General features: G+C 38.5%; 1 protein-coding gene across 1 annotated transcript in view; it reads right to left on the reverse strand.

Annotated features, from left to right (window-relative positions):
• Positions 1 to 25,708, reverse strand: part of TRPC3 (transient receptor potential cation channel subfamily C member 3) — a 72,790-nt gene that overhangs the window by 17,917 nt on the left and 29,165 nt on the right. The window contains exons 4-10 of the mRNA XM_032412765.1: positions 18,674 to 18,838; positions 14,763 to 14,979; positions 12,508 to 12,741; positions 10,165 to 10,429; positions 7,165 to 7,360; positions 4,788 to 4,997; positions 1,641 to 1,724 (exon numbers count right to left, since the gene is read on the reverse strand). Coding sequence (XP_032268656.1) covers positions 1,641 to 1,724; positions 4,788 to 4,997; positions 7,165 to 7,360; positions 10,165 to 10,429; positions 12,508 to 12,741; positions 14,763 to 14,979; positions 18,674 to 18,838 — 1,371 coding nt within the window. The remainder of the gene's footprint in view (positions 1 to 1,640; positions 1,725 to 4,787; positions 4,998 to 7,164; positions 7,361 to 10,164; positions 10,430 to 12,507; positions 12,742 to 14,762; positions 14,980 to 18,673; positions 18,839 to 25,708) is intronic.

A 25,708-nucleotide genomic window follows, 5' to 3' on the forward strand; every position in this document is an offset into this window, starting at 1 on the left:
AATAAGTCTTAAAGTAAGGACATGTGTATATGTCGGTCTGTGTCCATATATTTTGTTTGACTTTTGTTCTAAACTATAATAATTAATGTGGTTCTATTGCATATGGAAAGCCTAAAAATAAATCTAAGGAGATAAAGAAATTTAGTAAGTGATAAAGGTGATATTTCAAATCAATAAAAAGATAATTATTCAACATATCCAGCTATATAATCATCTGGAAAAAAATAAATTTGGATCCCCACCCCACACTTTGCATCAAAATATATTCTACATGGGTCAAAGATTTTCATATAAAACGTGAAACCAAGAAAATGTGTGTAAAAAATTTCTTAAGTATTCTTATGTGGGGGAAGACCTTTCTAAACAGGATACAAAATCTAAAACCATAAAAATTTTGTGGAGTTTATACAAAAATCAGAAAGTTGGGGGAAAATTATTAAAAAGACACACAACAAACAGAAAAAAAATTTTCAACTCATATCACAAAGGGCTGTGTTCTTAAAAGAATTCTTAATTTATAACAAAAAGCCCATCAAGAAAAGTAAATACATAGGATCTCAAACATATGGAACACTAAATAAAAGATGGTCAAGTTCATTTATTACAAATAATGTAAAATAAAACTACACTGTGATACCATATTCACCCATCTATTTGGCAAAGATAAGTTTTGGTAACACACTGTTGGTACATTAAGGAGGAAATGGGCTCTCTCATACATTTATTGTAAGAATATAAACTGGCACAAGCTCAATCAAAATCAGGTTGGTAATAACTAAAAAATTAAAATGCCTAGATACCAGACAATTTCATAGATTTGCACATTTCAAATGCCATATATACAAGGTTACTTACTGCTGTGTTGCTTGTAATAGCTAAATATTGGCCATATCCTCTATTTCCACTGATAGAACACTGACATATTAAATATAACCATATAATGGGATATAATGTAACCATTAAAAAGGCTTTGACAATCAAGTGTGCCAAGCAATTTTGCAGAATTTGCTGCTTCCAAGAAAACTATACAAAACTGTACCCATTATTTGACATCACCATCCATTATAAATTCCTGGATCCTCATTCTTGTGGTCTTGGACACATCAGAAGTCTACAGTCAAAATGATCAACCAGATGGAAAATAAAAAGCTACAACTTCTTCTGAGTTGGAATTTAGCGTTCAAACGTCACATCTAATATCAAAATGCAAAAGATACTCTAAAGTAGTACTGATGAAACAATATAGCCTAAGAATCCATTGGAAAAATGGATTACCTAGAGAAATGTATCAGATTTCCATACTATGAAAGCATTATTTTCCTAATATTTCATATCTTTCACTGCTTTTCCAGCTCAAGGTATTTGAAGGTGTTCTTTGGAAACTCTGGCAACACTTGCCTTTTAATATCACAAAGAACTCTTTTTCCTCAACTAAAAAAAGGAGGACTTGGACTCTGATTTCTAAAGTCCTGTCCAACTACCATACTATTTTTCTCTCTCTACTGTTTTATCCTTGTAATATATCAGAACACAATTCTACTCACTACACACACACACACACACACACACACGTACACACACACACACACACACACAGGTAATTACATACAGATAAAGAGATACATCTACTGAATGCTTACCTGATAACGTGTTGGCTGGTTGAGAATGCTGTTAAAACTGTGTGATTCAAAAACTCTTGAGTTAGACTGAGTGAAGAGGTTTAACTAGGAAAAAATACAATTAACCTAGTAAATTAGAATACATTCATTGGGAAACCAAAAATATAATCTACTATATTCTCCTTGATAACATTTCCAAGGAACATTTTGTGGAAGTTGAATTTCATAAGTGATTTAATATATTTCCAACAGTAAAAATTAACGTGAGCAACATGCTCACACTTGTCAAGATGTTCACAAGGTGAATTGCAATAGAACTGAAAACCTATTTTAAAATCTGGCTCATACTAAACATAATTGTCCCTGGGGACTTGGATGTTTTATCAAAATGTATTCATGCCATCTAGAAGGCAAAGATGCCTAGAAGCAACTCTCTGCTCCTGAGCCTATATTCGTCTCCTACACTTGAACAAAAACACACTACAAGTTCGAATGGGTCATTCGATAATTTATAACCCTAAAATATGAGCCAGAATGACGTGTCTTCCTAGGTATCATGGCCTTATACTGATTCAGATTCACAACTTTGAATAGAATAAGCTTGAAGAATTTTGGTTTTCTTTTCTCTTCTCACTCTCTTTTTAGGGTTTAACTTCAGAGTGGGGAGAAAGAGAAAGTAAGAAGAGCACACTGTTACTGGCTACTCTTTATGCATGTGAGCAGGGACCGCCTCTTACTCCTGCGCAAGCTGCTACCGATTAGGTATGATTCGAAGGCAGGGCCCCCAGGCCAAAATGTATATTCACCCACCACCTGACTTCCCAGCGTCATAACTCGGGAATGGCTGGGATGCTAAGAGGAAGGAAGTGGCACAATCATGCCAAGAGAAAACCTTGGCTAATAAAATTAATTCTCCTCTTTGCCACTGGAGGTCAGTATCTGACTGTTGCCTGAGGTTAGTTTTACTACTGGTTAGTGCAAAAGATTTCTTGAGGCGACTTCCTCTCTTCTAAAAAAGAAAAACAGAGACATATAATTTCTCCAAATTTTTACTCAAGTCAGTACACAGAGAGTATCTATTAATATTCATAGTATTAATAATATTGAAGAGATTTAAACATCTCCATGCACAATTTAAAAAATAAAATCAAAGTGATGGTTTTAAATCGGATCTGGGGAGACTGGGAAGCCAAGGCCCATGGCCTCTTGAGAGATCAGTGCTCAACTTTTTTTCTACTTCCAGCAACTTCTCTGAAAAAAAAGCTATTCTTTCCGCCAACGGTGCAATCCAGGCAGGAGAGGACACCCTAAATGAAGCACATCTGATCCCTTCACATTCCTTTGCCAGTTGCATTTCCTTTACAGAGGCCCAGGCAGCCACAAGCCACTGGAATGTGCTCTCTCTCGACCTGACTTACTTACACTCTCAGGAGTGAAGTCACGGAAATCAGTTTTCTACAGAAAGAGAACTTTAAGTTGTGAAGAGCAAGAGCTGTGGGTTCCCACACTTGAGAGACTTCTGGTTTTAAATAATAAAGACTCAGTTAATAAATCCCCAGAGAAACAAAGTGCCTTCAAAACAAAGTCAATTTCAGTCGTGGCAGGAATTGCCCAGGATGGCAATTAAAGCCTGGTCCCTTTAAGAGATCAGCCGCCCTGCAAGGTGCTGAGTATAAGGCAGTCGTGTGCAGTAGAAAGAGCTAGACATCTGATGCTGGAAAACTTGGATTCCACACCTACCCCACAACTGGCTAGCTCCCTGACCTGTGTAAGTGCGCTACTTTAATGGCTTCGGTGGTCTTATTTATAAAATGGGAATAATAATAATACCTACCTCACAGTGTTGCATGAGGTTCAAATGTACAGCAAAGCACTTTGTAAACTGTGAATGAGGAAGGGCACTGATATTTGTTGAGGCTGGAACTGTACATCTCATATCATCCTCACATTAACCCTACAAAATTTCCTCTCTTTCAGAGGAGACAACTAAGGCTCAGAGCGATGAAATGACTTATCCACGCTACTTGCTAGGAAGCCAGAAGTGCCAAAATTCAAATCCGGGTCTAACGCAGAGCTCTCTTCCTTATCTTGTACTGCTTCTCACTGTGTACATATGAGCTACTATTTGAAATCATGGGATGAGATAGCCCAATCAGTGCCTCAAGAGCCCACATCCAGGTAAAATTTTTAAAGGTTTAAAAGGCTTAAAGAATAAGATGCCGGGGTATTACAAATCTTAGAAATGCACATCTATTTTTTAAAGTGAGAAATTAAATTGCAGTAATCCAGTCTTTTTTCCCTAGCTTCAACTGAGAACAAGAACCTACCTCTGCTCAACAGGCCTGTACTTTATGGAGGTAACACTGCCACCTGGTGGGCTCCCCGGGTATTACAACTACAGGCCATTTTCACAACTTAGGCAAAAATGCTATTTTAACTCCACACATTTGCTACTCTATGTCTTGCTCCCTGTTATCTGAGGTCCTGCTCATATCCTTCTGCCTCCTCTACCAATTCTATCTCTGAAAATTAAGTTCATTATTATAAAGTACTATCATAAAACTCATCTTTGTTAAAATCAGAGTATGACTCAAACTAAAACCCAAGTATGACTTAAATGGGACAACTCTGGGACAAACCATTCTTGATTACATACAAAAATGGTACTTATGATTAATATTTGAGGATGCTCTTAGGTCTGTGTCAATTTTATGATAGTAAAGAAAAAAAAGATTACTTAGCCCAATCAAGAGTTTCTACAAATAAGAAGAATATGGTGGCGGTAAACCATACATATAGCCAAGAGAAAAATTGAGGTTAAAACTATTTAACGACAGAATAACAGTTGAGAAGCATGGAACACACACACACACAAAAAACCAGAGTATTTTCTCACAATAACATTTCTGTTTACTTTTAACAAGTTAAAAAGATGTTTTTGTTTTTAATCTGGTACTTTGCATGAAATTCTGACCAGAAGCAAGGTACAGACCAAGCGACTTCTTGAAACATTGTGAAGATACTAAGTATTAGTCTGTGAAAGACTATGGAATGGACAGTAACTTTCAACATCTTCTAAGTTCACACAAAAATTACTGAACAAACATCAAAGACAAGGAGAAAGACAGAACATTCATCTTCAGGTCTTGGTGAATTTTGGATACCTACCCTGGACTTGGAGTTACCCATTCCCATTTCTATATCCTTCTGTAGCCGGCTTCTCCTGCATTTAGAGAAGTTAATGATCCGCATGATGAAATAAACAAATGACTTCGGACTAGGAACTAGACTGAAGGGTGGAGGTAATGTTTTTCCATCATCAAAATAAGATAACCAAAGTTTTGAACGGGCAAACTTCCATTCTACATCACTGTCATCCTGTGTCACAAAAACAGAAAAGAAATAATGACTTATTTTGAGTAAAGGACAGGCGGGGCTAGGTAGGGAGACATAGGTGTGTGTGGTGGCAGGGCGCTATGGGATTAGGCTCACAGAAATCCCAAAAATGCAGAGGTGTAAGGACACCAGAGAGAAGGGAACAAACCAGACCACCCTGCCCCAGGTGGAATCTTGTTGCAACAGCTACCTGTGATGAATAAAGAATTACTGGACCCTAAAAAGGAAGCAAGCCATTAAAGGTGTTGTCACTAATCCTTACTCAGTGGTGCTATCAGTAGAGATGTTAAAAGGATTTAAGTTCCCTGGTTAGCCTTCAATAAAAGACCAACCCTAAAAGCCCTCAGTGGCAACCCTGTCAGGACCCCCCTCACTCCTGAGAGCTTTTTCTGTAGCCTTGCTTAATAAAACTCTATCGCTTTTTTCACTCTCCTTCGTCCACGAGACTCATTCTTCGACTCCGTGAGACAAGAACCTCACTCCCCTACTTAGATTTTAAAAACCAAATATTCCAGTAGGATCATACAATGAACCTAAATTATCCTTTTGAAATAGATAAGTGACTTGCATACATTTATCTGCATATAACCTCTATTGGCCTACATATATTCTTAGTACCGCTAAGAATGTTTTTATTTTTCTCTTCCATATGCCTCTGTCTCTACCAACTGAAATTTAACCAGAATGTCCTGTTCCCCAGCCAAAAACAAAGCAAAAATGCCAGAAAAATTCAAGGTCAAGGAAGGATGAAAAGATAATTCCATATATTCGACCATACTTCCCCACTCCTTACCTGCCCTCCCTCCTCATCTAGACCCACCCAAGGCAGGCTGTAGATAGACTATAACATACTTCAGAGCAAAAGAAAAAAGACAGCACTCAGTTGAATTGAACTTCGGAGGTTATGTGTCTGCCATCTGTCCTCAAATGTCACATGAGGCCCTCAGTGGCCTATTCCTGCTTATATGTCCTTTTGATGAAGGATAGTTGGAAGGCAGGCAGGCAGGGACAAGGGGCCCCCACCCTAAGAGGAAACCATGCTTAAAAAGATTTTACACCACCCTGGAAGGAGCCCTCCACCCTTTCCCATGTGATCAGTGACGAAAACCTGATTTGATGACAGGCACGGGGAGGGTTAATAAGATTAAAACAGCCTGTCAACAAGCCCATAAAAACCCCTAGACTTAGAAACTCTGGTGGGAACCCTCTTGGATCCCCTCCCTCCTTGGGAGCTTCATACTACCACTTTGCTATCACTCAATAAACTTTTGCTTTGTTTCCCACCACTCTGTCTGGTCCCACCACTCTGTCTGGTCTACCTCTTCATTCTTTCAAGCAGTGTGACCAAGAACCATGGGCACCAACGAAGGAGAAAAAATCCTGCAACACTTTTATTCTCAGTCCTGGCCCATGGTGATGGAGAGAAGAAATGAAGAGGAGGGGGGTCCAAAGGTGGGAGAAGTTGGCTTGCTTATCTCACACTGCCCAGAACTGCTATTACCACACTCAAACAGGTATTCAGGATCCCACAGTTTTCATTTCTGGCGGACCTAACTTCTGCTTTGAGAAACCTTTTTATGTGTTTCTAAAACACACACAGACTCAGTGCATTTAACAAACAGCAAAGCACTAAAGAGATACTGAACACTAACCTGGAGGACAAGGGAAAGCACACATATGATTATGAAGGAAGGTACCAAACCAAGCCCAATCCAAAACAAGAAATAGGATAACTTCAACAATACTAAAAATTCTGACTGGATATGGAACATCACCAGTGTTTGCCAGACATCTAGTGATTCCTCTACTGGGATTTTTCCGATGGTTGGCCGGCTAACTTAGGAGAGAATAATTTCCCTATAGCCAATACTTCTGGCCCCCCAAATTTCAAAACTTGAAATGTACTCTGAGAGGAGGCAGAGTGATGGTAAATTCAGGGGGACCCCTGCTGTGCTCCTAGAAGACACTGGAGGCTGGGGGCCTATCTACCCAGGAAGAAAATGTAGGGAAATGTCCTGACTCCCTCTGCTTGGGTATAAGTCTCTCTATTTAGATGACCTGGAAATCCACCATAGGGCACAGAAACAGATGTGTGTACTATTAGAGTGGGATGGCAAGAATAGACACCATGGATAGAAAGCAGGTTTACCTCAATTTCTTGATATGAGCTATTAATCATAGCAATTAACATGTTGAGTAAAACGACCACCATAGTTACATTGTATATTCCATAAAGAACGTATCCAATATTCTCTATGAATTTGTGATCGTATTTGAGCACAACGGAAGTGACTTCAGATAACCCAAATATCGACCAAAACAAAGTCTTGAAACTTTCTTCTACACTGTTGAAAGAATAAGGTACACAGTAAATAAATTGACAGTTTTCAGTATGAAAAAGTCAAAAGAGAAACAAGTTAGGGTCTGAATTCTGTAAAGAGGTAAAATGCCATCATTAAATATCATCATAATAAACCCCAGGAGTATAATTATTTTATCATAGTATTTAATAGAAATCATTCTCTCAGGTTTTCAGGAGTTTGTGATTAAATAGTGCCAATGCCCAGCTTTTCTGGAAGTTATCATCAGGTGAAAATTCTCTCAACTCAGCAGAGGAAAGCTGAACGTCATGCCACGATACCCATTCCTTTCTCCTAGAAGGATGGAAATTCGGGGGTTGATTTTATCGGTGGTTTAGACATTTAAATCAGGTTTTCTGGAGTAGAACAAGGCCAGGATAAAAATTATATACTCACTTCAAAAAAAAGTACGTACAAACACATTCCCTGTACTGTGGCAGCAGGGAAGAATGAAAACCACCTAAATACCCATCGATGGGGGGGTGGGTAAATAATTCCGACATCTATATGATGGATGGTATGCGGCCACTGGGACAATGAGACAGATCCATCTACACGTGTTTATATAAAATGATATCTGAGATCTATTCAGTAAAAAAATAAGACATAGCAAGAGTGAAATAGTCTATCATTTGACTAAAAAAGAGGGGTTTACAAATACTTATATTCTTGTTTATGTATAAATTATCTCTGAAAGTATCCAAAAGAAACCATTGCTTCTGTGAACTAAGGAGAAATAAGAGACTGGGGTCCAGTGGTGAAGAAGGGGACAGATGCTTTTCACTGTAGATGCCACTCTGTGAATTTTTTGCCACAAGAATATATTCCCTACCTAAAAGTTGTACTTAACTGGAAATGAAAAGGAGGCAACAGATTGAAAGATTCCTGGTCTTTTCCTTTAATTTATATAACTTACTCCCTGAGTCTTCCATCATAGCGGTGAACACTTAGGCCCTTACCAGATTATTTACCAACTTTTATCCCCTCAATGAACTTTGCCAACTGAATTTGCCTGGTTTTGGCATATAACCAAGTTGTACTCACTGCTTTGTGAACCACAAAAATAATCCTTAAATTAAACAATTACACGTGTAGAATTCCATTACACAGAAGGTTCAAGTCAGTCCTTTTTCCAAAGAAACAGTTATGGTAACAGTGTTTTTTTTAAAAAAAATTTTGTAACAGATTCTAAACAACAATTCTATAGATTTACAGGTTTTAGTACTAGTTGGTTTATTCATTCCATTAATAAGCAAATATTGATGGAACACCTATTATGTTCTAGAAAGTGTGCTAGACCCTGAGGGTAGAAGGTTGAACAGAAAGGTTCCTACTTCTATGCAGTTACTCTCTATCACAAAACATTTCATTGTGTGATGTTATAGCAGAGATGGTAGCAGGAGACTAAGAAAAACTATAATCTCTTCATTCCTTGCCATTAATGTAACAGTATCCCCAAATTCTCTGACTCCTTTGTCTTGTTCTTTTGCAGACCTTCTCGCCTCTAACTTCAAGAATACAGATTCCTGAGAAACTGTACGTATGGGAAGAGGCAGACAGTGGAAAAGGGGAGGACACAGACAGTTCCTGAGCTCTTACTGTGTGCAAGAGGCTTTCTATCAATGACCTTAAATCATCCTCACAACAACCTGATTCCAACCTTATTGTGTTTATTTTAAAAAGAAGGAAACTAACACTGAGGACTGCTGAGTAACTTGACCAAAACCACAACCAGAAACCAGCAGAGACTGCATCCACATCCAGATCTGCCTGATTTTCCAGCCTATATTCTTTTCACCATATCAAGTTGCCACATCCTCACACGAAACAGTGAACACAGTGGGTTGTATAAAATGAGTTCTCACAGAGTTCAAAGGGGTGGTGTTGTGTGTAGGATCTCTCTGTCCCTCCCCAAGTGGGTTCAAACAGATTTTTTTTTTTTCATTACAATAAAGGGAGTTTCAGTCCTCTTTTACCCCTAAGACTTGCTCTATATAACTCTTTGGAAAAAATCATCTCAAAACAATTTAGATGCCTGAAAGGGCTTAATATTCTATTTTAGTCTGCAGGGAACTTATCGAAGGTCTAGATTCTTTCCAGTCGTGGCACGACAGGGTACAAAGTGAGGCAGGGAGGGCTTACGACCTCCCTACCTGGAATGACTACAGTAAAAATGAGGGCCCACGTCTTGACCACTAGGCACCAATGAGTGAGAGGATCTCACAACTGGATGTCTCCATGCTGAGGGAACTTCAAGGGACAGTGACTAAGGAAGTTTAATCAAGAAAGACTTCCCAGGCAAGGTGAGTCCCCAGTGCAGAAACCAGTGTCGCCACAGGAAGGAAGTGATTTTAGAGTTACAGTGAGCGGTACAACGTTTAGCTCTAATTTCTTCTTACTCACCTCCTGTACTGATTAATGATACATTAAAATAAAAGACAATGCTTCTTTTTTGAATAGTAATGGCTACAAAATGATGAAACTAAGTTTAATGTCATACATAATGTAAGGGACACCCAGTATTAAAAATTTGCTGCCCAATTCGCTCAAAATAGTCAGTTTTGTCTAGGATTTTTCAAATTCTGATTCCGTTTCGTGGTCAAACACTTACTAAGCTCAAAGAAACAAGCCTTTGGAGCAATGTAATCACACATAAGCATTGTTTTCAATGGATTTTTTCCCCTTAAAAACATCTTTATTAGGATTTCTGAATTTTTTGTGTGTTTGCTTCGTCTAGATTTGTTAGAAATTCTCTTCATCGTACCTTTTTCATAAGATGTTTTACTTACGTGGTAAAAGCAGCATTTACTTTAGCTCCAAGGTAGTAAGAATACAGTATGAACATGCCAATCATAAAGGCAAGAAAGACCATAATAAAGAGGACCATGAACTTGAAAATGTCCTTCACAGTCCTTCCAAGAGAGATCTGCAAGGGGCCGAAGCTCTCATTTGCAGGAAGGATGTATGCGATCCGAGAGAAGCTGAGCACAACAGCTATAGCATAGAGGCCTTCAGATATGATCTGAGGGTCAGAAGGGAGCCATTTATCTCTGGCTAGAAAAAGAGAGAGAGAGAGAGATTAGAAATGGAACTTCCTAAGCATTGTTAGCCATGCAAAATAAATACCTTAAATAATATCTATTTTTTAGGTAGGTGGTTTTTATCTTGGTTGAAACTACTCTAGATTTAATTAACTGTCCAGGCACTGTTTTTCATGTTAAACCAGAAACATATGAATTCCACACTCACATGGAATCTTTTAATGGAGGAAACACTATTATAAAGATACTAAGCCTGCTTCACATTGAGTAGAAACAGAATCAAATACAAAAGATAAAGAAAGAGGTTAAAACCCTTCATCAGAGACAGACTGTGTCCAGAATGACAAAACAACAGACTTGACTAATTTATCCGCTCAGTTACTAGATTTATTGACCAACTGTTCTGTCATCCTGTAGGCTCAGTTGGCGCAAAACTTCTTTTTCATATTTCATAGGGAAATTAGTTCATCTAACAGTTTGTGCAAGTAAAATGTCATATTATGAGAAGTAAGAATGTCAACTGAATCACACTGGTGCTGTCGGTGTGATATCTGAGCAGTATGACTTGTTCCTGGAAAATGTAAAATGCTACTGAGGTGCAAAAATTTGGGATACGGATTCTAAATGAGGACCCACCCCTTTCAAGATCACTTAGTAAGTTCACAGCAGACTACTGGATACTCATTTCCCTGGAAGGTCAATGAAATACTATGTGGCTAATTTTGTGCAAACTGAGTCACTTCCAGAAGAATGGATACATTGTAGACATTTGCAACAACAAAAGTTAACATTTATTGAGTGTTCCTATAACTCTATGGATTTGATGTTATTATTATCCGCTCCTTAGAGATGCAGAAACCAAGACTTAAAAAGGCTAAATACTTGATCAAAATCATACACACAATAAGAAGTAAATCCTGAACTCACAAATTTCCCTCCAGATGACAATCATTAGATACACATTAATAAATTTAAATAAATAGGTTATTGAAATAGGATAGATATTATACAAAAATACAATTTAAGCTAATTCTTTAATTATAAATGGTAATCATTTACTCATTTGATCTGGTGTCCTTGGCATATAAAAATCTTTGTTTGCTGACAATAGGAGATAACGTGTTTAAAGTTCACAATGTGTGAAATGTACATTTTATATTTTTGAGCAAGCACCCAGTCTTCTTCAATGTTAACATGCCACTTGTACTTATCACAATGTAAGCCTTAATTACATTTATAAACAATTATTCTTCACAATCAGAACACATTTGAACTCTGTGCCTGAGTTTCCTTATCAGTAAAATAAGGGGTAGGTAATAAATTTCTAAAGTCCTTTCCAGATTTAAGATTGTGCAACTACATGAAAATCTGCTAATCGCACCTCCCCAGTCTGGCCTCAAGGGAGGGGAGGCTCACATTGCTTACCACTGGTTTGTGCTGGGCAAGGAAGGAGTCAATATCCTTACACACTGGTTATCAGCTGGGGTCTCCCTGCTCTTCATGATACAGAGAAGTTAGGCATGAATTCCCTTCCACCTCGTGTTGAGGGGCAGGACATTCACCCCAGTATTTCTGCCTGTTCTCCAGAGCTTACATTGTCATGTCACTTTGGCTTCTAGTTCCTGCCTCTGTTGAGTTTTTGTTCACTTCACCTGCAGAGCAGGTGGTCAATGGTCAGTTTATCTCCTCTGAACCACACTCTCAGGGATTCATCTTCCACCTCAATCAGTTTCTCAAACTATTTTTTCCCCCTAATTAAGACAGTTTCATACCTTCACAATATATGAGAGTAATTATGTCGTTAGGCTTAAAGATAATTTTCTCCTACCTTGCAACATCTTCTTTGTATAAATTTGAAAACTGAGACACAGAGAAGGAAATTAACTTGAACAAAGTCACACACAGCAAGGGAGAGTCGTAGCCTCGACAGGAATCCAGTTTTGTACAGTTCCAAAGCTCATGCTCTCTCCTCTGTTCATATACATTCAACACACATCTCATATTAAACAGATGGACACTTCCTTCCAAAATGTGGTTTCAGTACCTTTTCTGAGGACCTTTCATATGAGGAGCCTGTAGTTAATAACTTACCATAAGTGAAATACTGGATCTCTGGTGGAAGTGTAACTTCACTGAGGTCGCTCTCTTGGACATAACTGTCCACATACTGTTGTGCTTTTGTCGCCTGAAGGAAAGCTAGGAATCTGGCCGTGAAAGCAGCAATGAAGATGGAGAGCATCCCAAAGTCCAACACATTCCACAACTGCAAAATATACTCCCTAGGTCCTTCCAGCCAGAGCTCCTTACACTCAGACCACATCATTCCTGTCACACACGGAAGGTACAGATTACTTCTTACAGCTTAGACTGAGAAGATGTTACTTTGTCCCCCATCAGTCCCCATCTAGAAAAGGCTCCATAGATAAGGCACATCATACTAGGCACCACCAAGCACTAGCTCTTGTTCAGCTCCCTGAGGCCCTGGGCAGAGTTAAGTGGAGGAAAAATCTTCAAATAAGTCAGAATTAGAATTTGGAGAAGCATAGTTCTACATTTGGCACCAGCAATGGTGCTACTTATGCAGAGGGGTGGGCAGGAAAGAGGGAAGGAAAATAAGCAAAGAAGACTCTTTAAGTCAAATGATTTTGCCCTATGAGACTTTTGGGGGAAGAGGAGAAAGTTCATCTTTGTGGATCCCAATGGTCATCACACCATAGTAATTATTGGTGAAATAAACCCCTAAATGAGAAACTTATTATAAACTCTTAACAAGATCAGTTTCCCAATCACACAGGAACACTTACGTCACTCCCCTACCTTCTCTCCTCTTTCTAGTTTCATGCCAGGGAGGTGAGGAATATCACTGGAAAAAGAAGGAACCCTTAAGCAGGGGCCCTAGGACACTGTGAAGAAATGGAAAGCAGAAAATGCCATTCTGGGAGAAGGGGGCCAAATATTCCAATTTAACAACTTGTCCTGACCATGTAAGGGGAAGATATTGTGGAATTTTAAAAAATGTCATAGCTCAAAATAAAATTTATAAAATAATTATTTGATGCAAGTTGAGTCCACAGGAGTGAATGAGGGGAATAACCAACCTATTAATTCAGGAACTGAGACAATACCAAAAACACTCTGGGTAAAACAGAGAGACTAGAATAAAGTGACCTGGATTAGTGATGGATAGATAAATGAGTTCCTACCTCCATTTTTTTCCCTCTCATGGCTTCAAGTTTTTAACTTTAACATAGCTATTCAAAATGGGCTCTTGTGAGCCAAGATATGAAAGCAACCTAAACATCCATTGGTTGATGGATGGATAAAGATGTGATATATATATATATATATATATATATATATATATATATACACACACACACACACACACACACACACACACACATACATACACACACACACACACACACACACACACAAAGCACTGGAATATTACTCAGCCATAAAAACAAATGAGATCTTAGATTTGTGACAACATGGATGGACTTAGAGGGTACATAGTAAGTGAAAGAAGTCAGAGAAAGAAATACCATATGATTTCACCTTCATGTAGAATCTAAAATTCAAAACAAATGAACAACAACAGACTCTTCAATACAGAGAACAAAGTGGTGGCTGCCAGAGGGGAGGTCAGTTGGGGGGGGCAGGTAGGAGAAAAAGGACATTAAGAGGTATACAAACTTCTAGCTAATAAAATAAATAAGTCATGGAGCTAAAAAGTACAGCGCAGGGAATATAGTCAATAATATCGTAATAACATTGCATGGAGACTACACTTATCCTGGGGAGCACTGAGTAATATACAGACTTGTCAAATCACGATGTTGTACACCTGAAACTAATATAACATTGCATGTCAACTACACTTTGCTAATAAAAATTTTAAAAAGCAAAAAAATGCACTATTGTAAGGTGAAGTAACAAGCATTCTGAAAACGGAAACTCTCGTAAAAAAACCTCTGAAAACAAAAAATGTTCTTTAATCATCAGTTAACGGCTACCCGTTTATTTCACAAGTATTTCAATTAATTTGATCATCATGGTGAGTCACATTTTTTTAAATTTACATTTCTCAATAATTAAAGTTAGAAACGTGGTGTATTTATAACTAGGCTCTTGTTACTCATAAAAATTTTTATTTAGTGTTAAGGGATACCTTTCAGTATTATTAAGCTGCCAAATTATTCAATTATTTTGCTCTTCTGCTTATCTTACAATGATAATGTTGTCACCATATAACGCACGATAACATTTTAGATAAAAAAGATAATCATTACATAGACACTATTTTTTGGTAGAAATTAGAATATTTAAAATAGTAAGCTCACCAAGAACCCAGACCATAATTAGCATCTCAGTCCACGTGAACTGGGTGGTTTTCACCCTGAAGATCTGCTTGGGATAGTCAATAACAGTGATATTGGGCAGCGTGGTGATGCCTTCAAATCTGTCTGAGGCGTTGAACACAAGCAGTCCCAGGAAGATGATGAAAGAAGCAGCATGTGCTACAAACTTCATAAAAGGGCTTCGTAGAATTTTCCCCAGCTGTAGGACAACAAACAAACAGACAAAGAAGAAGAAACTTTTACTTTGGAAAACTTGGTTTCCGCTTTTGAAAATGACTATACAGGATTAAAAAAAAATAAATGAAATCAGAAGACTTTCAAAATTCTGCTTCTGTTTGTGAAGAGCTATACATTACGAAAACTACTCCTTTTAGGGGATGCTTCCTCCAAGAATAATTTAAGAAGTCTTCAAACTTCATTGTTTCTAAATACCCAATTTGTCTTAGGGTCGACTGCATACACAGATGCCTTTCTGAAAATCACAAGGCATATGCTGGTTATTCTTATTTTTACATGAAATACTACGCAATCAACATCTAGGTTTTGAGAGTCTAGGAAGAGAAACTCCAAATCTGTAGTGTGTATTCTTTATTGCTTTATAACTGAAATGTTATGAGTTTGGAGACCCATTCATTTATAACTGAAGTGTTATGATGGGTTTGTAGGACCTAACAAGGACTCTGAAGATTCAAAACCTTACTACTGCAGAAATAAATTTTCATTCTCACTTCTAAATATTCTGAAATCAAGCTGCACTTTGTATGCTGTGAAAAAAAAGGGAGAAGATACTAGAATCAAGTAAATATTTTGTGTGTTATTACCTCAATAAGAAGAAGGAGATATACAATAAGTAAAACCTCTAAGTAGGTTAACTTAATTAAGTCAGCCCTGAGTTTGGAAAATCATATAAATAGTACCAAAGCATCTCTAAAGTTCAGTGCATAATTATTTTAAGGTAACTCCTTTAAAATTCCATGTGATATAATGTCCTTAAAAGCCCCATGTTCTAGTAGAAATGAAAAACAATTCTGCCTGTCCCAAGGGCCTCTGTAGCCCAAGAATTAGGTACATTTGGTAGATTTATCAAATAAGTTCTCTAGTCTACATACTCAGAACCAACTTTCAAACTCAGTCTGTGACCTTAAAAACTACCAAGGTTCACATTTGAGAGACTGCAACTTCAAACAAATGTTTTTGTATGTCCGGAACCTTAATTTGATGTCAACAAATAACCAAAGAATGTTAAGCATTTCTGGAGTTGAACATGAATGCAGACACACAAATGTCACATTTTCCATATTAGACATAGAAAAATAAACAACACATTTACACATCACTGTGCTGTTCTGCAGCTGCAAAGAGACACATTTGGGGGAGCTCATCTGTAGCACACAGTGACTTCTTGGGAGCTGCCAAGTCTGTTTCTCATCAAGGCTGATCTTTTAACTTTAAATAACATGAAAATAAAGCAGCATGCCTGTCTTAAAAAGGGGATATATGTGGGGAGCTCTTGCTATGTACTTTTTTGCCACAGGCTAGGTGGTATATGGCAGGTATAAATGTGGGATCCAGAAATGATTCAATTCAGGGGTGCCTGAGTGGCTCAGTCATTAAGCGTCTGCCTTCAGCTCAGGTCATGGTCCCAGGGTCCTGGGATTGAGCCCCGCATCGGGCTCCCTGCTCAGCGGGAAGCCTGCTTCTCCCTCTCCCACTCCCCCTGCTTGTGTTCCCTCTCTTGCTGTGTCTCTCTGTCAAATAAATAAATAAATACAATCTTAAAAAAAAAATGACTCAATTCCCTCCTTTAACCCTCTCCGCCAGACAGAGAGTTCACCACACACTGCACTTTTATAAATGAAGAGTAAAAAGTAGTGGATTTCGATGTTTTAACTGATTAAGCTGTCCCCAAAGATGAACACTTAGAAATCTGACCTTTCCAAGTCATTTCCCTCAGAAAGGGAAATTATATGCATGGGAAGTGATTTTGGCTCATCACTTAGAGATTTTAGTCTTCAGGGTTTATATATTGGAGGAATCGTAAGGTACTTTCCCATGATACATAATAAAGGAACTTAGTTGAGTCATCAAAACTGATCACAATGACAAACTTTCTGCCTTCAGTTGCACAGGCAGCTCAACAATGAAGTGAGACGGATGAATAGCCTCACATGTATATGAGAGCGGGCCTCACTCTGCCAGAAAGACGATTGAGCCAGAGAGCTGACAGATTTCCAGAATCGTTTGTAAGTGGCCTTGACTCATTTTTCCTGAAACTGCCTCCGATTTAAACGAAACCAGATTTTGGAATATAAAAACAGGATTAAAGGATCTCACAATGGCTTCTTCTCCCTGGTGGTGCCCTTTATTAACCTAATACACATTCTGTTAGCGTGACTAGTATTCCTTCCTATATCTTGTTCAGAGGATCTCTGAGGCACAATTAAATTGAGTCTATACTAGTAAAGTTGAGAGGGATGGAGGTAGTGAAAAAACGAGTCAGGCAAAATTAAAGAGATAAATAATCTAAAAAATCCTAAGCCCCCAAATCCAAATTCTACCTTTTTTAGAATCTTCTGAAGAAATAAAGGGCTGAGGAAACCTGGCATGCACTCTCTTGAATTCTTCAAATTAACTGTCGAACGACAAACCACTATTCGTGACCATACTTAATACACTCAACCTCAGATTCTTGACAGGTTCCAACGAGTTGCCCTTCCAGTTCTCAGGTTCACTGTTTCTTGGTACCACTGCCGTAGGGTTGTTCTCCTCACACAGGCCAACTCAGTTGGCTCTCTGTTTATTAAGCTGTCAATAGAATCAGCAAAATTGCTACCTCATATTTACCCCAAAGATACAAATATAGTGATCCGAAGGGGTACGTGCACCCCAATGTTTATAGCAGCAATGTCCACAATAGCCAAACGATGGAAAGAGACAAGATGTCCATCAACAGACGAATGGATAAAGAAGAGGTGGTACATATATATATATACAATGGAATATTATGCAGCCATCAAAAAAAAAAAAAAACATGAAATCTTGCCATTTGCAACGACGTGGATGGAACTAGAGGCTATCAGGCTAAGCAAAATAAGTCAATCAGAGAAAGACATGTATCATATGATCTCACTGATATGAGGAATTCTTAATCTCAGGAAACAAACTCAGGGTTGCTGGAGTGGTGGGGGGTGGGAGGGATGGGGTGGCTGGGTGATAGACATTGGGGAGGGTATGTGCTATGGTGAGCACTGTGAATTGTATAAGACTGATGAATCACAGACCTGTACCTCTGAAACAAATAATACATTATATGTTAAAAAAAAAAAAAAAAGAAAAATATAGTAGGAAGGGAAAAATGAAGGGAGGGGTAATCGGAGGGGGAGACGAACCATGAGAGACTATGGACTCTGAGAAACAAACTGAGGGTTCTAGAGGGGAGGGGGGTGGGGGGATGGGTTAGCCTGGTGATGGGTATTAAGGAGGGCACGTACTGAATGGAGCACTGGGTGTTATACGCAAACAATGAATCATGGAACACTACATCAAAAACTAATGATGTAATGTATGGTGATTAACATAATAAAATAAAATTAAAAAAAAAAAGTGCTACCTCACTCAGGCAGCTTTTCCTCTTGACTACCATGGGGATTTTATCTTAAAAGCCTAATAAGTATTATACACCTTCAAATGTGAACGACCCCACTAGTACCAGATCCTTTTTCATCCCTTATTTGAATTGATCCAGTCATTAAAAAAGTAGCATTTGTGTTCTGGAGTCAATTACCATTCAGGATAAAACTGATAAGAGCCTTAAGGAGGGAGCTTTTCTTTTTTCATCCCCAAAGCACATGGTACACCAACCCCAGAGGAAATGGATGAGGAAAAACACATACCCTGCTGCATGGTGCGATCCAGTAGCCGATGGCGAGAAACGGAAGGCCCAAGGCCACAACCAGCACAACCAGACACTTGATAGCTATGGTCTGTTCCCGCAGGCCTGAGAGGTTCTCATACCAGATTGTCAAGAGCTGCTGCTGACAGTTGGGGTGAGCCACAAACTGTCGGCAGAAAGAGACGAAGGTTACTACTGTGCCATTAGGGACACTTCAACTACTGAATGCACGTGTATCCTAAGGATATTAATGTGTACTTTTCTGGAATATAGGCACTAGAAGTTTCTGGTAATATTTTCCTTTACCTTCCCTCCATTTCCCAAAACTGCTTCAGAACTAGTAGAATTAAAGTTGGCAACAAGAGGGTAAAATTGATGTTGTCCTTAATTACAGTTCTTTCTGATTGAAATTCTCCGTAATTCACAAATTCCTCTCCAGAATCTAGGTGACATATGCTTTCCTTTGTGAAAATGTGTCCCATCCTGCTGTCTGCCCGCTTACTTGCTTTTGGTCCAAAATGGAAAAGAATAGTCATTTGGTTTAGTGTAGACTACAGCTTAAAGAAAAATGTGTCAAGTTTCATAAGCAATTCCTAAAATGCTACATGTATGGAAAATATATACACGGCATGCCCTATGTATACGTATGTACTACCACTGCAAATCTGCAAAGATCTGCAAAAAGCCAATGAAACTGGCAAGAATTATGCTTGGTCCACACTTGCACTGGCTCCAGGAACTGGCATCAAATGTCCCTGCCTTCCTATTTCAGTAATCTGTCCTTTTTGTTGCTGTTTCTCTCACAGGTCAAAAACCACAAACATGTATCTCCAACAGTTCTTTTGTAACTACAGTTCTAACCAGGAAAAACTGAGCAAATTATATTTATTTCAGCCCTGCCATTTTATTTTGCCATCTGGTTTCACTAAGTCATCTGCCAGCATCTATTCAGAGGGACTGGGATTTCACTAAAGTCCTGTCCTTATTCAGGTAGCAGAATGTATCTGTAGTCAGGCTCATGTGAAAAGGCCCCTACATCAACAGGTGCCCATTTGTGACTGGATATGCCTGTCTTTGAATGACCAGGTACACTTTGCCCAAGCTTAGAAATTATTCAGGGTCATTCACAAATCAACTATGAGTACCAACATATTTTTTTAAAGTGTATTTAGCAACACAAAAATCAAGGTATCACTATCTTCTAAAAAACAAAATAAAAAAATAACAATGAACATGTTAGGAAGTACTCGTGAAATGTTTTTTGCAAACTCTTAGAGGCAAGGAAAACAGCCACAGTCTCCACCCATGAAGGGTTCATCTTTAATCAAATTCTAGTTAATGATCCTAATGATTGTTAGCAACTCTAGGCAATTCCTCAAGTTATCTGGCTATTTATCAATTACACGCCTACAAGGAAATGAACAGGTTTCTACTCACTGGTGTGTAGTTTCTCATTAGCTCTTCTAATTAAAAAATAATAATAAAATTAAAAAATAAAACCTCACCCCCCAGGGTAGGCAGTAGAGACACAATTTCTCCCAAGTCCCTACTTTTGCCCCTGTGTGTACCTGCCCTCTGGGAAGTCCGTTGATAGCCACTCTGGTGACGCGTGTGCCCCCTGGGCACAAGGGGGTCTTATCCTGGTAGATGTGGTAAGGATGAGTTTACAAATAATAGATCTGAAGTACTTAACTGAATTTATTTCAATAATACAGACTGAGAGGATTTGGGAGATTTAAAGTACTACAAAGAAGATGCTATCTTTTCTCACTTAACAAGTTCAGTGTGAAAAAGCGTATTTTATAAATGTCTTTCAATTCAATTCTAAAAATCCCAGGTCCTAGAGCTCACTTACTGGTCACTGCTAGCAGCTAGGTCTATATTAGATCTCCTTTCCAGAATCAAGATCCAGTCACTCCTCCAATTTTCGATCAATACAGTCATTATTTGAACTTATGATAAAATACGATCAAGGCTGAAAGCCCTGGGGTCTTGGTGACAACTTTCTAGGTAGGGTTCTTGTTGAGAACTTTGCCAAACTTCCACTTCTGCCTCTATACTTAGTGGATCATCTCCTTCCTGCTTTATCCCTCCTTCTGTGTTAAAAATCCTCATCCCCTCGGAGTTCCTAAATGTCATTTATTCATTTATTCATTCACTCTTCAAAATGTAAGCTCTTCCTGTGAGTCAGGCACTGTGTTAGGTATTTGGTAGAATAAAGTGAAAATGGAAGCATCAGTATGCATTAAGTGATAAGCGGGTCCTGTTCTAGGGCACACTCTCAATAAACGTGAAAGAAAAAATGGAGGGGCACCTGGGTGGCTCAGTGGGTTAAACGTCCAACTCTTGATTTAGGCTCAGGTCATGATATCGGGGTCATCACGGGATCCAGCCCCACATTGGGCTCCACGCTCAGCGGTAAGTCTGCTTGAGATTATCTCTCTCCCTCTGCCCCTTCCCCACTTCCAGGCTTGCTCACTCGCTCACATTCTTTCCCTCAATTAAATAAATAATTCTTTAAAAAAATGGAGACAGTCTCCTTATGCTTGCCAAGATAAATAATCAACATTTAAAATAGTACTAGTTTGAATGTTGGTCTGAATGTCCTGCTGTTTGGAGGGTCTGCATTGTGAGAGGTTGGACAGATGCAAATAAAAAGCCGTCCTGTGACTCCAACTAGGCTCAGCTGAGGATGGGGAATAGTGCATTCAGAGAAATCTACAGGTGGAATAGATAATGTCCTCGAATCAGATTACCACTTGGGAAGTCAACATGCACTTTTTTATAGGCCAAGGTTTTCTACAAGACAGAAAATCCCCATAAAGTTCAGAGACAGGTGGACATGGGTCCATATAGAATTGATGGACAAATTTCGCTTTTGTGAGTGTCCAGCCTTTCTTTCTTAGGTTTTAAACTCTTGAGGACAGAAATATTAATGTTGCAGTATGGCTCCCTCTTCTTGCTCCTCCTCTTCCAGATCATCTTCAAACTTGAATATGTGCTTTATGGCATTAGTTACATTGTATATAGGTTACACAGCCCTTAAAGACTTGATGGAAATCAGTGCTTTCCATATGGCATTATATAATGATAAATCTTCGACCCATTGTGACTTGTACAATACAGTGCAAACACTTAATATATGTTAAATATTAGCCCAAATTGTGGTGTTTGCATCTTACTTGTTACACTTTAAAATTCGGCTTCACATCTATATTTCCCATACTGTTAATTCTACTCTCTTCTTAATTGAGATAGTAAGACACCAGCGTATGGTATCTGTTCATCCCTTCCAATTCACAGGAAGAAAACACAAATAGATATTTTCCTCCAATAATTTAAAATCCTAATGCAAGCACACAAGGAACGTTAAAAGAAAAAAAGAATAAAATCAATACAATAGTAACAAGTGAGGGGAAAAAGTTAATCCCTCTGGGAGATGAGTTTTGCTCTTTTCAAGGACTTCAAAATGGGGCGGTGACCTTGATCTCTTAAAATTGTTTACCACTTCCTATGCTGCCACACCAGTCATAGCCAGTTGGATACATTTGTATGCTGCATCCTAACTTCAGTGGACCAGCAAATTGAAATCATTACAAAAATAATGCCCTTATTTGAGGTTTTCTGATTTAAAAGGAGAATCCCTGACCCACAAGAAAATCTCAACCTTTCAATGGAACAAAACTACCATAGCATTGAGAACATTTTTTTTTTTCCTGCCAAATGACTAACAGATTGTAAACGGAACCGCTGATCAGGGCAGGTTAATGGAAAACAATGAGATAATTTTCAACTTAAAAAAAATTCATGTTACACTGTCTTATTATCATATCAGCCCTTACAAGAACTATCTTCACGGGACTACTGTTGTACAAAAACACGGTAGGAACACTCTGTTTTTGTTTTGTTTTGTTTTAAAGATTTTATTTATTTGACAGAGACACAGGGAGAGAGGGAACACAAGCAGGGGGAGTGGGAGAGGGAGAAGCAGGCTTCCCACTGAGCAGGAAGCCCGATGCGGGGCTCAATCCCAGGACCCTGGGATCATGACCTGAGCTGAAGGCAGATGCTTAACGACTGAGCCACCCAGGCGCCCCTGTGTTTGTTTTTAATGACATGGTTGGAGGCACAGCTCATACCATTTAAAATACTGCTATGAATAAAAGCTACTTCATTCAACTTCTTTTTAAAGTTCTGAGTTGTGAAGTATAAACCGAAAATTTACATTGTATAAGTTTGCTGGATTTCAAACCCAGAGCGCAAAATGTTCTGTTCTTTCTTGGTGCCGGGCACGAACCTGGCCAAGAGGCTGCCCAATTGTAGGACTCAGGACCGCACCGGCCAGCACATGCACCCTGCCCAAGGTCTCTGCAGTATATTTACCACTCACATTGCATTGCTCAATTTTTGGAATTAGGGAAAGCACAATTTCTTCATACACAATGGGTAATTTTATGTGCATATATTGCTGCATGTCTCTTTTCTAGATGATATTTCTATAGTTAAATCTAATCTCACCATGGAAGAAATAAGAGAACAAAGAGGAACAACCCAGGAAATTCTCTCCTCTTTCTCAATAGCCCAGTTTTCCACATTCGATGATTTATCAACTTCTAGTATCTTTTAACTTTGTCAAGGACTTTCTTAGAATAGACAGAGCTTACTTACTAGAAGCAGGTGAAGCTCTCATTATTTCTATGGGGGAGAAGGGATTGATGTTCATCCTCAAGTCGCAGAGAAGGCAGAAGTACAGGCAGAATTAAAACTCAGAGCTTTTGGGGGGAAGTAAATAATCAATTATTCTAACTGGAAAATAATTGATGTTTTTGCCTAAAACTTAATCTTGTACTCTTTCAAAAAAATCAAATTTCATCTTTCACTCTATTCCATTCTCTTTTGTAGAAAAATATGGGTAACTCTGCAAACAGTAATAATATTTACTATCTTTCCAGTTTTATTATTTACCTTTGAGACTCCTCAGAAATGATTCTGGGATGAATAATCTAAAACATCCACTCCCTGATAGAGAACGCATTATTGTTTGTTCCTCAGTAGGAGCATAAGATTGCCCATTACACCAACAGCATTGAGAATATTTTTTATTCTTTAAAAATTTGAGAGACAGGAAATGTTATTTGCATATTAGGATGCATTTATTTTAGTACTAGAGGGTTTGACAATTTTAAATATGTTAGCCATTTGAATTTTCTGTGAGTTGCCCATTGAAGCCCTTTGCTTATTTTTCTGCAGAGCTCTAGAAATTTTTCTTAAAAATTTGTTTGAGCTCTTTGGACATTAAGAATATCAATCTTTAAAAAAAAAAAAAAAGAATATCAATCTTTTGTATGTTAGAATTGAGAAATTATACCTTTCTCACATTGCCCTTTACCTTTTTGTTTATGATTTTTCTGTGTACAGAAGTTTTAAGTTGTATGTTGTCAGATTATTTACCTTTTTGCTTTGTTATTTCTTTGACTACTTTTGTATTAGAAAATTCTTTCTCACATAAACATTAAATTCACATAGAGATCGGGCGCCTGGGTGGCTCAGTTGGTTAAGCGACTGCCTTCGGCTCAGGTCATGATCCTGGAGTCCCGGGATCGAGTCCCACATCAGGCTCCCTGCTCGGCAGGGAGTCTGCTTCTCCCTCTGACCCTCCTCCCTCTCATGCTCTCTGTCTCTCATTCTCTCTCTCTCAAATAAATAAATAAAATCTTAAAAAAAAAAAAAAAAATTTAAAAAAAAAAAAAAAATTCACATAGAGATCAGGGCACCTGGGTGGCTCAGTCAGTTGGGCATCTGACTCTTGATTTCGGCCCAGGTGATGATCTAGGGTCATGAGATCAAGCCCCACATGCTGGGCGCGGAGCTTGCTTAGGGTTCTTTCTCCCTCTCTCTCTGACCCTCCCCCATGGCGCACATTGGTGTGTGCTCTCTTTCTCTCTCTCGCTCTCTTAAAAAAAAAAAAAAATCATGTTCAGATCTCTCCTATTCAGGTCTTTCATATTTTCATTTTCTTGACTAATTGCCACTGAGCTCTGTAAGGCCTGAGTAGAACTCACAGTGTGATTCCTAGGGAAGACCTGAGCTCTGAGGACTGTGAGGCCAGACAGAAGCTAGGCGTCTCATAAACAGAGCTGGGGGTACATCTTAGGCACGTGGCAGAAGAGACTTCCTGAGTCTCTTATGGGTAACAGCTTACCGTTACACAAAACTGGTTTCCTTGGTGGAATTATGAGTTGATTTGAATAAATATAAGTTTATTATGTTATCAGGAGGAAAAAATTCCATAACATATATTTTGAAATCCCAATGCCTCGCATGTAGCTGTAGACTACCTCAGTGGCACTGGGGATAGGGTTCACGCATCACTGTAAGCCAAGAAGTGGTTTCACTTCGGTACTAGAAATGAGATGAAGGAAAAAGGAAGCACCAGAAGGGATAGGGCATCTTTCCTCCTTGCTAGATGGAGACATGTGAATGTTGAGTGAAGAATGAAGGAAGTCTTGGGGTTTTTTGGGCATGCTAGGATAAAGTTTTTATATACACTGAATGAAGCTTCCAAATCAAAGAGCATAAAACAAACAAACCCAGAAATACCTGCAGAGCCCTAAATCTCCTTTCAGTTTCAAATATATTATTTTGTTGTTTCCTGGTAGTTAGTTGACTGATAACAAATTTATTATTAATGACACCTCATACGTTGTAAGCTATACATCAATTTATTTAAAATTAACATGCCAGGAAGACATTCACAGTCTCAAGACAGTTTGGTCAACAGAAGCACATCTACAGATGAGCTGCCTCTGCTAATGACACTCTCAAAGTAATGATAACGAACTGGAGACAACTGAAATCAATTCACTCCTCTCAGGTGCTAAAGAAAAGAGATGTGTATTGCAAGATCTGTGAATAAATGTCCAGACAGATTTCTAAAAATGGTTTAATATTAATCTTATTCAAAATTATCTTTTCTCCTTTAATATAGCAAAACCTCAACTAGCAAGAATGCTCTAGAGAAAGACAAATACCATAT

The sequence above is a fragment of the Phoca vitulina genome, unplaced genomic scaffold (assembly GCF_004348235.1).
Source record: "Phoca vitulina isolate PV1807 unplaced genomic scaffold, GSC_HSeal_1.0 scaffold14, whole genome shotgun sequence".
Lineage (NCBI taxonomy): Eukaryota > Metazoa > Chordata > Mammalia > Carnivora > Phocidae > Phoca > Phoca vitulina.